The sequence below is a fragment of the Lactuca serriola genome, chromosome 4 (assembly GCF_051521515.1).
Source record: "Lactuca serriola cultivar US96UC23 chromosome 4, Lser_US96UC23_V15, whole genome shotgun sequence".
Taxonomy (NCBI): domain Eukaryota; kingdom Viridiplantae; phylum Streptophyta; class Magnoliopsida; order Asterales; family Asteraceae; genus Lactuca; species Lactuca serriola.
The window spans coordinates 17,013,331-17,027,780 of NC_136411.1; the positions used below are offsets into that span (position 1 = coordinate 17,013,331).

General features: G+C 35.9%; 1 protein-coding gene across 1 annotated transcript; it reads left to right on the forward strand.

The window, feature by feature from the left end:
* Nucleotides 1-9,024: 9,024 nt before the first annotated feature.
* LOC145098075 (uncharacterized) lies at nt 9,025-9,894 on the forward strand. Its single transcript, XM_079035751.1, has 3 exons — nt 9,025-9,137; nt 9,294-9,567; nt 9,658-9,894. The coding sequence occupies exons 1-3, from the start codon at nt 9,025-9,027 to the stop codon at nt 9,892-9,894; spliced, it is 624 nt and encodes a 207-aa protein (XP_078891877.1).
* The last annotated feature ends 4,556 nt before the right edge of the window (nt 9,895-14,450 follow it).

The following is a 14,450-nucleotide window of genomic DNA, read 5'->3' on the forward strand; positions in this document are numbered from 1 at the left end:
TATATATATATATATATATATATATATATATATATATATATATATATATATATCAAGCCCGGATTTGACCATGGGCAAACAGTGCAAACACACAGGGCCCATTTATTTTAGGGACCCAAATTTTTTTATAGGTTATATACATGATAGCCAAACAAGAAAGAGACTAAGGCTGAAGGTTATCAATCACCCGTCGACCAAACACCAACAGAAGATAGAAGTGAAGTTACGAAGTCGATATCCAAAATTGCACAACTAGTCGACCACCTCTATGAAATCCTCCATCGATTCAGCAGCGTGCAACGATTTTCAGGTAAAAGGTTTATATTTTTCTTTTTGTTTCAAGCCTTGAATCGGAATTGTAAATCAAATTATCAGATTATCAATCTATCAGACTATGAGGTTATGTTGATTGTTTAATATTTATCAGAAATCAGATTGGCAGCTAGCAAATGTAATACTATTGATAAACTATCAATAAATCAGCATGATTTATGTAAGTTTTAATTTTCATACCACTCTAGGTTACTCCTAGCTTTCCTAACGTAAATCATTGAGTTTTTTTAGTATTTGTGAACACAATATCAAGGTTCTACCACTCTAGGTTCAGTAAATAACATCTAGGTAGGATTTTAGGCAAGAAAGAATATAAACACATGATTTGAAACCCCATAAATCAACTCACGTAAGTTGTAACTTCTGTGGAGTTAATCAATGAATGTGTGTGTTCTTGTGTAAAGAAAGTTTCTTGCATACACAAGACTTGAAGAAATGTTCCTATAATTTTTCTTATTTTAAGGATTAACACTAAAATGGTATAAAAACCTATGTTGTAGAGTTCAAAAGGACATGTAGCAATCTGGTTCATGGGGTTAGATTGAGTGTTATAACTATGGATGATAATCTCTATAGTGAAACATGGAATGGTTGTTACCAAGTTGATAAGAGCTTGGTACAACTGCAGTTTTAAGACAAATTCTTAAAGAAACCAAATAATGAAAATTAAGTGTTTAATGAAGAATTGGATAATATTTTGTTGGGTAATCAGAGGTTAAGGAACCATCTTCAAGGTATGGTGTAATGGTCAGTAAATGGACAAGTGATATACGGTGTTGTTGGTGAAACATATCCTTTACCTGGGTTACTCAAAAGAAGACTAAATTGACGGCAAAAAAGGGGCCTTTTTCCGGCTTGTCCTGGGCATTTAAATGCTCAAAACCGGACCTGCTATATATATATATATTGTTTATTTGTTTTAATTGTTTTACAATTCAAAGCGGTCGCCACCCTTCATCATTGGTAAGTATGTTACTTCTCATCACCTTCATTCCGCCTCTCCTTCTCGAACCAATGGATTCATGTATTGGAGCTTGAAACCTGCAATCATGAAACCTCGATGATTGAACTCCATTGTCGGACATCACATGTTTTATAAAATGTTCACCGTATTCCACCCCATTGTTGGTTTCATAAACACACCTCTGAGAAACCCCTATTTACCTTTCTGGAGGTCCGATTAAACTTTGATCTATATAGCACATTTTGGTGAATTTGGTCAGGTTCTGTGAAACTCTAATCTTTATAGAGAGCGTGTGTGGAGAAATTAGATGTTCATATTAGATCAAAAGAAGATGAAAGTCGATCTATGTGTATCAGAGAAACAAGGGTGAGTTTGGGTTTGAAATCAGATGCAATATGTTTGGGTTTTATGGATTCCAAATTTGGAAATAGATAATAGATTTTAGGTGAGGTGATTCATCGGTAAGAAGAGATGGAAGAAAAGATCAATTCAGTGGGTTATGTTCTCAGGTGACCACAACCACCAACCACCGTGTTATACTACCACACGAGTCAACTGAGTTAACAATCCTAATTTTTCAATTTTTGAAGTCGATCATCAATTATGTGAGTGTGAGTTTGAGTTGTTGTTATCGATTCATCAATTATGTATTATTTTTTAGTTTTCTATATGTATGTGATTTTATTTGGGGAAAAATATGATGAAGAAGACGACCATATAAGAGAGAGAGGGGGGGGGGGGTTACCGGCGGAGAGGGGTGGGGTAGGGTAAAATTTTATTTTTTATTTTTTAATTATTTAAATATTAAAATAAATAAAGAAAATGGAAAAATGAAATGAAAAGGGAAAAATTGACCTTTCAAGTGTACAATGGACCAAATTCACGGGAAATTCCTACTTTTAGAACAAAATTCATGAGAAATTCATGATTTTGAAACTTCCATACAAGTTGGAAACTTTTGGACGTCATCCACAATTTAATCAAATAAACACTAATCAAACATATAGTCTTTTAAAAACAAACAACTGATTAAGAGGGTGTTTGGATAGGGAAAAAGAGGGTGCTTATTGGTTATTTGTAACATCCGGATATCCAGGTATGGGAATTTGAGTATTTTTATATTGGGAAATGAGGAGACTCGGCGAGTTGACGCCTCAACTCGTCGAGTAGGATCGCGTTTTGGGGACCAGTTTAATGAAGGGACTCGACGAGTCGGGTATTTGGACTCGCCGAGTCGGCGCTGTCAAGGAAAACCCTAATTGTCCGGGTTTGGGACCTATTTAAAGGCCCTTATGGCCTTCAGTGGCGGCCACCTACACCCTTGAGAGACTCCTATCGAACCAGAGAGCTGAGAGAGTAAAGAAGAGCCATTTTGGAGCATTCTTGAGGTGGTTGTGCAATGGAGTAGTCATTTCCAACAAAGGGAGGTCAAGGGGGTGTCGATTTAGAGCTTCTAAGCTTGCATCTTCACCATAGAGGTATCAAATCATTCTCCCTTTTCTGTTTTGGGTAAGATTGGTGATTTTAGGGTTTTCTAGCTTCTTTTATGGCTTGATTTGTGGAGTATAGTGTCCCATTGAGTGTGAAGCCATAGATCTGGACCCAAAGAGGTCCAGAGAGTCCCTTCCATCCTGCTTTATGCATTCTATTTGGAGTTTTGAGCTAGGGTTGTTATGTAATGAAGGGTTTCACCTAAATGAGCTTGTAGAACCTTGCATGAGTGCCCAAGGTTCGACCTTTTCGTGGTTATTGGCTTTGAGGGAGTTAGATCTATGGTTTGGTGAAGCAGATCTGACCTCAGAAGGTCATATGAGGGTTGTCATGGGAGCAACTCGCCGAGTCCATAGGCAGACTCGACGAGTTGAGTCGGGGTTGCCCCGCGTTTCGTTGCCGAGTAACTCGACGAGTAGAGAGGGAACTCGTTGTGTCTAAGAGGTTAAAAAGAATTTAGAGAACCCGCATGGACTCGCCGAGTCACTCTTGTGTACTCGCCGAGTCTGGTCAGTGTTGACCGTTGACTTGAGTTGTCTTATGTTGACTTTGGGAGTTTTGGTCAACAGAGGTAATAAAGGTCAGGGAGGGGTAAAATGGTCTTTTACCCATTACCTGACTAGAGAGGGAAAGAGTAACCGCCGGTTAATTAGAGTTGGGACTTCGTGTATTAATTAGAGATATTTGCCTTATGTGTTTGGCGGTGGCGAGCCCGAGGTTCGCATGTGCAGATAATTGCTTTCTGATTTCCAGGTGAGTCTTCTCACTATACTTTACCTTGAGTAGGTAACCAGAGTTATGTGACAGAGTATTTGTATGTTATGTGTTGTACTACATTATTTCTATGTGATTTATGTTGTGCATGTTTACAGAGTTAGAACCGGAAGGTTCCTAGAGTTAGAACCGGAAGGTTCACAGAGTTAGAACCAGAGGGTTCATAGAGTAGGGTCCACGGACCCACAAAGTTATAGACTCGAGTGGCTAATATGTGTTATGTGTGGTATTTTGGGGAACTCACTAAGCTTCGTGCTTACAGTGTTTTGTGTTATGTGTTTCAGGTTTCTTTCAGGATCACGGGACGGCACCGGCTCGATTGTACACACCAGAGAAAGAGTCATGTTTTGAGGATCCTGATTTATTATGCAAGTGAAAATGGAGTTATGTTTTGTAATTCGATTATGAATGAGATTTTAAGCAAAGTGTTTTTTTTAGAATTAAACGATTATTTTTAAATGAAAAATTGTTTTGAAATTTTTGGTGTTACATTATTGTTTATTCCCACCACAATAAGTTGAGTTTAAGTGTTTGGATAGAAATCCTTAAAAATCAGCTTATTGTGGTAGGGATAAGTTAAATAAGCTGTTTTTAATAAGCAACCCCCTTGCTTAAAACTTATTGCTTATTAGTGATTTGAGAATTTACCGAATTGCCCTTTTAAAATAACGATACATATAAACCCATAAACCCATTGTCGATCAAATCCTTCACAATCTTCTGTCGTTCGCCATTCCCTTCTCGCAGGAATTGTCATCGAGAGAACCCTGGAAGCCAATGACGATCGACAAGTTTGCGTTTTCATAGATTTTTTTTCATCTTGCATAAATGGCACCTGTGATGTTTCTTTTTTTCTTTTTCTTCTACCTGTTTGTTGCTTCCCTTCTAGCCCATGTGATGCTTTTTTTCTTCATCCTTGATTCTTGTTGTTATTTGCTGTAATTGATGCTAGTGATTCTTGTTTGCATCTACAAATTCCTCTGCGTGTTTTGATACAACATTAGGGTGAAAATTTAGAATTTTCTTCATTAATTACCATGATTCAATATAGGTAATGGACACTATTAATGTTCATGATGTGGGTATTAATACACCCAAATTGAAAGTTACAAATAGATTTAATTGGGATCTTCATACATTCAAGTTGTTTCTTGAGGAATGTATGAACGAGCTAAAAAACGGGAATAGACCAGGTACTTATTTCAATAAGACCGCATGCCAAAATATATGTAAGAGGCTTTTGGAACAAACATTTAGAGATTTGAACAGAAATCAAATGAAAAACAAATGGAACATTATGCGGAAATAGTTCAAATATTATGACCGTTTAACTAGACTAGAAATGGAAATTTCAATTGATTTCATGAGAAATATAATCTCAACATTAAAGGAATGGTGGGATGAGAAGACAAATGTAATAATTATAAATTTTATTTAGCAATTTATTATTTGTATTGTGTTTTTCGTGACATTCTCATTTTGTATATATATGAAGATAAAGAGTATGCTAAGTTTAAGGATAAGAATTTGGAGGTATTTAAGACATATTAAGAGGCTTTATTTTAGGATACCTTAGATATTAGAGACAAGGCTAAAGTACCTTGCGAATTTGGCGACAGTAGCACTCCGGATGATGTACACTTTATGGATATTACGGATGGAAAAGTAGCTAGTGACGAAGTCCTCTTATTTGATGACGTTGATCCTTTTTCTCACATATGATAGTTCTAGTAAGAAAATGAGGGGAAAGAAGTTAACCCCAAGGAGTGAAAACAAAAGAAATTTTGAAGGAAAAAGTGAAGGAAAAGTGATGGAAAAAGTATGGTAAGCTCGTTATATGAAGAGAAACCAGACACTGTTTTTGATGTTTTGTTAACAAGGAGCATTCGGACCTCAAGACAAACCACACACTCACCAACAACAGAAGATTGCATGGCAATTGTGTCTACTTTCTTGGGTTTTAAAGAAGGCTCAATAGGATATTTGGAAGCATTAGAGGTCTTTCTATTGAAGCCAACTCGTCAGAATTTTATGGCTCCAAAGACTGATGAAACAAAGATGGAGTTTCTCAACAGGCTTATAGAGAAAAAGAAGTAGTTGAAGACATACTCTAGTTTTATGTCATGTGTTAGACTTATCGTTTTATCTATTAGGTTGACTTTAAATGGTTGTCATGTGTTAGACTTATCCTTTTATCTATTAGGTTGACTTTAAACGGTTGTTTTTTGTTTGTTTTAATGCAATTCCGTTTCATGTTTGTTTTGTGGTCAATTTCGCCCTTGCCCCATGATTTTGCCCTTGTTTCCTTTTCCATGATTTTGCCATGATTTTATCTAGTAGGTGGTAAATTTCCATCTTACTCTTGTGTGACAACCCGATATTTCGAGACAATTAATGTAAACCAATCAAATTTAGGTCAAAATATAACTTTCCTAAAATCTTGTTTGGGTTAAATAAAGTAGTAGGAATCGTATCAAGATTTTCGTACATATAAAGAACCCTAAAATCCGAGTTATAACGAAGAAGTTATGACCAACCGAAGATTCTCGGCAAAACCGGCATCAGCGATTAAACGAAAAACGCGAAATTTCGATGCAATAGTTTTTAGCCTTAAGTATCTAAATGAAAGTTATAGATAACCTCAAACCGTGAGCGTACATAAAAAGAACGTCCAAATCTGACTTCGTATGAGGAAGTTATGATTTTTCCAAGATTCGGGTATAGTAGTAGACAGCTAAAAACTCGAAATAGAGCTCAAGATACTTTTGACCAAAACAACCTAAATGAGAATCTAAGGTCTCAACATTAGTAGCGCAATGGCGAAAAGTCTGACGAAAACGGACATCGGATGAAGAAGTTATGGAATTTTAACGGACTTTTCGTGTCCCGGCCCGTTAAAAATAAATAATTAAAAATAAAGTCAAAATTTGCCAATGAAGTCTAAATGAGAGTTGTAGATCATGTTTTTAGCTACGCGTGCATATAAAGAACGTCGAAAACGGAGCTCGTATGCGAAAGTTATGGATTTTACAAGTTCGGGGTCCAAAATCCGATGCTGTCAGGCCCCACGACGTGGCACAAGCTTGTCGCGACCCGGCAAGTGACTGAGGGCGTCCAATCAATGGAAAAAGGATAGGTTTGACTCCCCACGACGTGGCCATCACTTGCCACGACGTGGCACACCCCAAAAATGCCCCTATAAATAGATTTCAAGGGTTCCGAGCTCCATTGCTCAGTTCCTTTCTTTCCCGCGCCGAAACTCTGCATTTAAGCCCCCGAGACCCTCCCAAAGACCCGGTTTTCACCTTCAAATCCCGAAGGAAGGTTTTGTGTTCTCGAGATTCCCGAGATTCCCGAGAATCCCGAGATTTCCCGCGTTTTCAACTCTTCCTGTCGAAGTTCTGCTCGATTTCCTCTCTCGACTACTTCAAATCAACCACTTCAATCAAGTGAGTTCACACCCCTTGAATAATGTTTTAAACTACTTTTAAATGCTTTATGGGGGGGGGGATACAAGTAGAATCATGCTACTTGTTATGTCAATCGCATGTGATTAGTAAGTAGGAGTATATTACTTATTACATCAATCACATGTGATTAATATACAACATTCAAAAGATTTGGCTACTCATTAGCCGTTTTACCAAACAGTTTCCTTCAAATGATTTTTATAAACATTTTATATGTTTTAAACTCCTTATTACACTGTACCTCTTACTCTGTTTATCATATTTCAAACTTATTTACAACTGTGTTTCAAACAAATGTTCCTTATACTTATATTGTTTTATCAAACTTATGCCTTCAAATTGTTTTATAGATTGACATCAAGTCGATCTTTCCTTAAACTAATATTTATGTTTCAAATGTTTTACCAAACTTATTTATGCTTTTATATTATAAATTGCATGCCTCTATATGTATAGTTATATAAGAAATGTTTAAAAGACTTAGAAAGGCTATCCACCCTATTTCCTTTTCGCGCCTTGAGATGTGGTCTGGTGGGATATTGGATACTCGTCCGAAGGTCGTTTAAATATTAGTTATATATCATGTGTACATATAAAGTCATAAAAGGTCCTTCCAGTTCATCCTATGCCCTTGGGTAACAAGGGTATACATCCACGTCCATACATACCACTTAGATTACTAGTAAGCTACCATATGGGTAGTTCAGGAAGATACCAGAACCATTACTAGAATGTGATATCATACAATGAGTCAGTTCATTCATGAGTCAATACTTTCTAAAACATTACTATACATTACATGTACAAACTATACTAGGACGAGAACATATACATCTATACTAGAACGTTTATATTACTATACTTGCTAGATAGAGAGAACACACATTACAGCTAGCACACGTAGAACCTTACCGTACTCTACTATAATATTTACATTACTATACTTATAGGAGTACTTGTGCATAGATACATCAGTAGGAGTCCTATTACATTTTATATGTATCGACTCCGTTTTTAAATCCGTGTTCTTACCTTTTCCTTGTGATAAGATCACATAATCGACGAGATAGAATAGATTATTATCCTTGTACCAGAGGATGCGAGTTGGGGGATTGACCATTCCTAGAATCTCTGTTAGCTACAGAGGTAAAAGTACATCTACGGATGTCAAACGGTTGGTACCTTTTCAGGTGCACGATTAAGGGATTAACTATTCCTATACCCAGCTGTTAGCAACAGAGGTAAAGAGTACGTCTACGGATGGCTTAAAGTTAACGTTTACAATTACCCTAGTACCAAAGGGTATGATTCAAGTTAGTTATATTATTACCTATATTTGTGACTCATTCACATAACCAATGAGGTAAAATTATATTTAGGTATCCTAGTACCAAGGGATAAAATTTCTTATAATGATAATAATAGTAACACAATTAGGCCTTGGTAGAAGACTACAAATAGCACAGTTAAGTCTTGGTAGAAGACTCCTTTTGTTACTAATAGGAATCATAGGGATTCTAGGGTTTTTCAAACATTTACAACTGATCTACAAACATTTTCATACTTTTAATGAGCTTTCTTTCAAAATAATGTCAAGTCTTAAAAATTATAAGTTTTACAAATTAAGACACATTAATACTTATGATCTCACCAGCTTCATAGCTGATACTCGCTTTCAAAATTACTTGTATCCTCAGGTCATCATAGACAGGTACCGATGCAAGGAGAAAGGAAGATGGAGCTTATTCAAGACTTATCTTTCATTTTGATTTATGCTTTAGTGTTTATCAAAATTTGACAGAATACAATTGTATAATAATTATTTTATTAATGCAATGGATGATGTTGTTGCTCGTTTACTACTTTACATTGTTGTTGATATTATACATGACGTCCTCCGCCCCAGAACGTTTCCGCCGTTCTCGGTTTTGGGGTGTGACATCTTGTTTCCTTTTCCTATACTAACAGGTTATTTCATGTTAGTGTTGAATCATGACCAGTGACTGTGAAAGTGACGACTCATATGACAGTGACGACTCATGTGATGAAATTGAAGAAAATGAAGAGATTCAAACGCTTCTTTTACGTGGGCTTGTTGTCAAAGGGTTACTATTGACTCATAAATCGGAAAACATATGTAGACGTCGTTTTTCATCTTCGCGCATAGGAAGCATGCTTATCAATGAAATACTTAACGATCATGAGAGATGATGTTATGAACTTTTCAGATTACAAGTCTCAGTTTTCAACATGTTATGTAGGGATCTTGTTGCACATTATGGGTTAAAGAAATCACGTCGTGTATCTATTCAAGAGTCCTTTGGTATTTTCTTGTTATATTTAGCACATGGATGTGGAAATCGGTTAGTTCAAGAGTTCTTTAACCATTCTGGGGAAACAATCCATAGGCATTTTCATAAAGTCTTGGATGTTGTGGTTAACCTAAGTAAGGACATCATCAAACCAAATGCTAACTACAACGAAACTGTACCAGAACATATTTTAAATAACCCCCAATATTATCCATACTTCAAGGTACTTATTTTATTGCAAAGTTATGTTATTTGGTGAATTTGTGTAATTGTAAAAATAATTTGTAACTTATTATATTTTTTAAATTTGTAGGATTGTATTGGTGCTATCAATGGAACACACATGAAGGCCACTGTTCCGCAACGTGATCAAATCAAATACGTTGGACGAAATAATTGCGTTACTCAAAATATTATGGTAACATGTGATTTTAACATGTGCTTTACATTTGAGTGGGCTGGATGTGAGGGGAGCGCACATGACACGGGAATTTTCAATGAAGCACAAAGGAGACGTGAAGTTAAGTTTCCACTTCCAGCCAATGGTTAGTATTATTATTTATTAATAGAAGTTTTATATTTTCAAACCGGTATAAATGAATAACAATCATATTGTAACATACTAAAAATACGAGCCAAAATTTTCATTTTTGATATAGCAATTTAATAAAACAATGTATAGAAAACATCATCAAGTTATTTCATTTCATAAAAAGTCATAAATCATAAGTCTCAAAATCATGTCATCACATAGTAACAATGTCAAAGTACAAATCCCAAGAATCTTCTATGCGGGAATCGTGTGTGTGTGATGCGCTGCTACCGTACCGACTCCTTTTCCTTCGAAGAGGAAGGACCTGAAACACCAACTGAAACTGTAAGCACAAAGCTTAGTGAGTTCCCCCATCATACCACATACCATACAAAAAACATACTGCCAAGCATATCAGGGTGCCCGACCTACCCTGCTGAGCATATTTAGGTGCTCAACCTACCCTTTTCAGGCATACCAAGGTTCCCAAGCTACCCCTTGTCAAGCATATCTAGGTGCTCGACCTATCCCGCCAGGCATATCTAGGTGCCCGACCTACCCTCCGGTTATTTCAATCGGCTACGGGGACTATTTCACCCCTACCACTACCACATAATAACATAACATATCATAATGTCAGACATGTATGGGTGCCCAACCTACCCTGCAGGTACATCTCAACCGGGTCCGGGGACTAGTCCCCTATCTACCAATATCACATAATCACATAACATACTAGCACATAAAGCATAACAGATAGTGGCATACCGGACAATTATCACAAAGAGAATCATCTTAACAAACAACTCCTACTTGTGGGCCGACATTGTGGCCTTAGACCCACTTCTACTGGAAGGTAACTCACCTCAATGTCGTGAAGTAGCTGAACTGTCCTCGATGCTGGGATTAACTCTCTTGAAACTCCTACACATAACATCTCTTTAATTACTCTTTCAAACTTATAACCCTTTTAAGGGTCAATTCTGGTCAATGGTAAAAGTCAAAGGTCAACACTCTGGTCAAAGTCAACCTTTTGGTCCAAGTCAACATTCTGGTCCAAGTCAATATTCTGGTTAACTTAACTCACCGATTTTGTCTGTCAGCTCGTCGAGTTCCATGATTTAGAGAATCTCGAACTCGATCTAACTCGTTGAGTTACCCTCTAACTTTCCAAGTTTCTCCTCATGATAGAATCGGGACTTTCCGTTTGAACTCGTCGAGTCCTTCCTTGGACTCGTCGAGTGCTCCTTCATACAGAGTCGGGGTATTTCACTCATAACTCGTTGAGTTCATCCTTGAACTCGTCGAGTTCCTCTTCATGTATGTTGGGAAATTTTGCTCATCAACTCGCCGAGTTTATCCTTGAACTCATCGATTTCCTCTTCATACAAATCGGGCCATTTTGCTATCAACTCGCCGAGTTCTTTGATCTTCAAGTCCATAAATACGTCCAACTCGCTGAGTCATCTTATAGACTCAACAATTTTTTTCAGTAACAGAAAAAGGTTGGGGAACCACTACCTTCTGAGTTCTTATCAACAGTTGAAGAAATCAAATCAAAAACTCGCCGAGTCCTATGAACGACTCGTCGAGTCCCCCAAAGTCTAATTCCATACATTCGATTTTAGTTGGGCTTAATGCATCCAAAACATAGATCTGACCTCCTAGGGTCTATATAACACGTAAAGTTACAAACTTTACATTCATGCATGGGCTATTTAGCTCCAATAGCCCTAAAAGTGGTTCATATGATGCATGGGATTCCCATGGCCATAAAGTTGGCACCTTTATGCAATGGAGTCCCTCAAAGACCCTGGATCTAAAGTCTTGACCCCAAACATGCTTGCATCCGTGAATGGTTCCAAAAATGGTTCTTTAAAGCCCTAAACTACTCCATGAAGGGATCTAATAGATGAATAGACAAGGTATAGACTTTATACCTCAAATGAGCTGGAAATGCAGCACAAACTCTAAATCTACTTGCCTCATCTTGAATCCCCAAACTTTCCTCTTCCTTCTCAAGCTTCAAATCACCAAGAACACACAAAAAAGGCTCAAGAACACTCAAATGGATTAGGGTTTCGTGAACAAGGTTGGAGGTGATGGAGGCTGTAGTTGAGGCCAATTAAGGTGTTTAAATAAGGTGCAAACTCTTAAAATAAGGGTTTTACTCTGGCAGACCTACTCGTCGAGTCGAGGCCTCTTGACTGGTCGAATAGGCTTCAATTTCGCGTCCAATCCTTCGTTCCCACTCAACGAGTCTAGGGCCTCCAACTTGTCGAGTCCCTTTGCAAAAATGAAAATTTTAATTTAAAATACATACCAGGAACCAGAAGTTACACATATGCTTTATTTGTACCTTTATAGGTAAGTTTTACCTTGTAAACATTGGATATCCAAATACAAAAGGCTATCTTGCTCCCTACAAAGGTTCAAACAACCATTATCATATTCCTAATTTCGACGTGGACAGACTTGTGCCGCGCCGGAACCAAAACGCTTCAAAGAAAATTTTAACTATTGTCATTCCTCACTTCGCAATGTAACTGAACGAACTTTTGGAGTCTGGAAGGCTCGATGGGTGTTACTAAGAGATATGCATGTAAATTTCGACTTTGAGACCCAAGTGAAAATTGTGCTTGTTTCAATGGCAATTCACCATTACATTAGAATGAGCAGTAGTGGTGATGCAACATTTCAAATAGCGCAAGAAGAATCTTATAGTTCACACAATGATGAAGAACCCGATGATGGTATTGAGCCACATGACGAAGTATCATGTGCACAACGTAGAAATGACGATATGTATATGAGTGCAGTACGCGATATGATTGTGGGACAGATTTTCTTCAATTCAAACACTCGTGCACGCAATGACGTATGATTTGTTTTCAAACTCTTTGGTATTTTCATTTTATGGTTTAATGCAGTAACATAGACCTATTTTGGATAATATGGAATGGGTTATAACTGTGTTTGATGGATAATATGGATTTGGAATGAAATTTGTGGTCTAATATAGGTTTGCATGATAATTGTTTTTTTAGTTCTTATGGATAAGAAAATTATGGTATGATTTTTCTTGATTATTTCGAAAGATGTATCTGATCAATTTAAAAATAAGTGTAAAAATAATGTGATATATGTTTTTTTAGTTCTTATGGATAAGAAAATTATTATTATTATTCAAAAACCAAACTATTTTGTTTTAATAAGAAAAATATGTCAACATATAATAGGAAGCCATTTTTGGTCATTTTACTCATATAAACTGTTTTATTTGCCAAATATTTAAAAATGCTTATCAGTTTATTGCTTATCTCCACCGCTATAAGCTAATCCAAACACTTTTGCAAAAACTGTTTTTGCACACCGCAATAAGCTAATAAGATATAAACTAATTTATACAAACACCTTTTGACTAGTAGATAGGAAAATAATCATGTACTAAACTATATCTCTTTTATAAAGAAAATGGTTGTGTTTTTCTAAAGTAATTTAAAATACAAAACGTATTATATTCTTTTGAAGTGGATTTTAAATTTGAAACGTTTTGTTTAAACTAAAACCTAAATGTTCGTACTGTCATACGAATCTTTTGTTTAAACCAAATATTTTGTCAAAACTAAAAACTAAAAAATCTCAAATCAAATGCTAACAAACACTCATTTCCAAACACAATTATATGCAAATCAAATATTTAATGCATGAAAGGTCGCAAAATTGATTTGATATACATTTTGATAAAATTTGTTGACTTTTCATTTAGTATCCAAATTTTTTCTAGTGGTGCAAAATTCAACATTGAAATTAAAAAACAACAATGGTTGGTTTGAAAATAACTATAAACTTAGGTTGAAAATCAATATTATATAGTATTTGAATTTTTATCAAGTTATTCAAGCTCGAACGGATTTTAAAAACAAAAAAAAAGAGCTTAAAGCATATAAAATCGAGTTTAAGGTTACAAAGTTTATACTCAATTAATTACATAGCTTTATGTGTACCAAAGAACTTCTAGACTAACGGTATTATGTGTTGTCTTCCCTTCTTGAGATCAATGGTTTTAGTCCCGTCTTAGACATAGATGGTTATAGGTGTAGTTTAAAATTTGGATTATAATTACCTTTTAAAAAACATAGTTTTATGTGTATTAATTTTGGGTGGAACTCGAATTAAACGCATATTTCTAATATACTCCATCCACTCTATTCAAGTTTTTAAGCCCCTTTTGTTTAACAAATATAGTTTTGAAAATCCAAATATTTGAGTTGAACACAAGAGCTTGTATCGTCTACTTTATCAATTTCATCAATTTTATCAAGATTAGCCAAGCTCAAAACTATCATTTTCAATTTTTCATCACTTTATTGAATCAGTTTCAAAAAATAATGCCACTAGATCATGTAGCCTTACCTTCTTTACATCACTATTCAAAACCCATCAAAACATTACAATTTAAAGCAATATAAAGATTAGTATTAGACTTTTATAGAATAAAGTATGTATCATCTTTTCAAATATTATGAAATCAACTTCTTAAATTAAAGATATAATCACTTTGTTAAGATTTA

Excerpts from the sequence above, each read along its gene's own strand:
- LOC145098075 (XM_079035751.1), top strand. The coding sequence starts at position 9,025 with ATGACCAGTGACTGTGAAAGTGACGACTCATATGACAGTGACGACTCA. Across the intron at positions 9,138-9,293 it reads CGTGGGCTTGTTGTCAAAGG|GGATCTTGTTGCACATTATG; the intron begins GTTACTATTGAC and ends CATGTTATGTAG. Across the intron at positions 9,568-9,657 it reads AATATTATCCATACTTCAAG|GATTGTATTGGTGCTATCAA; the intron begins GTACTTATTTTA and ends TTAAATTTGTAG.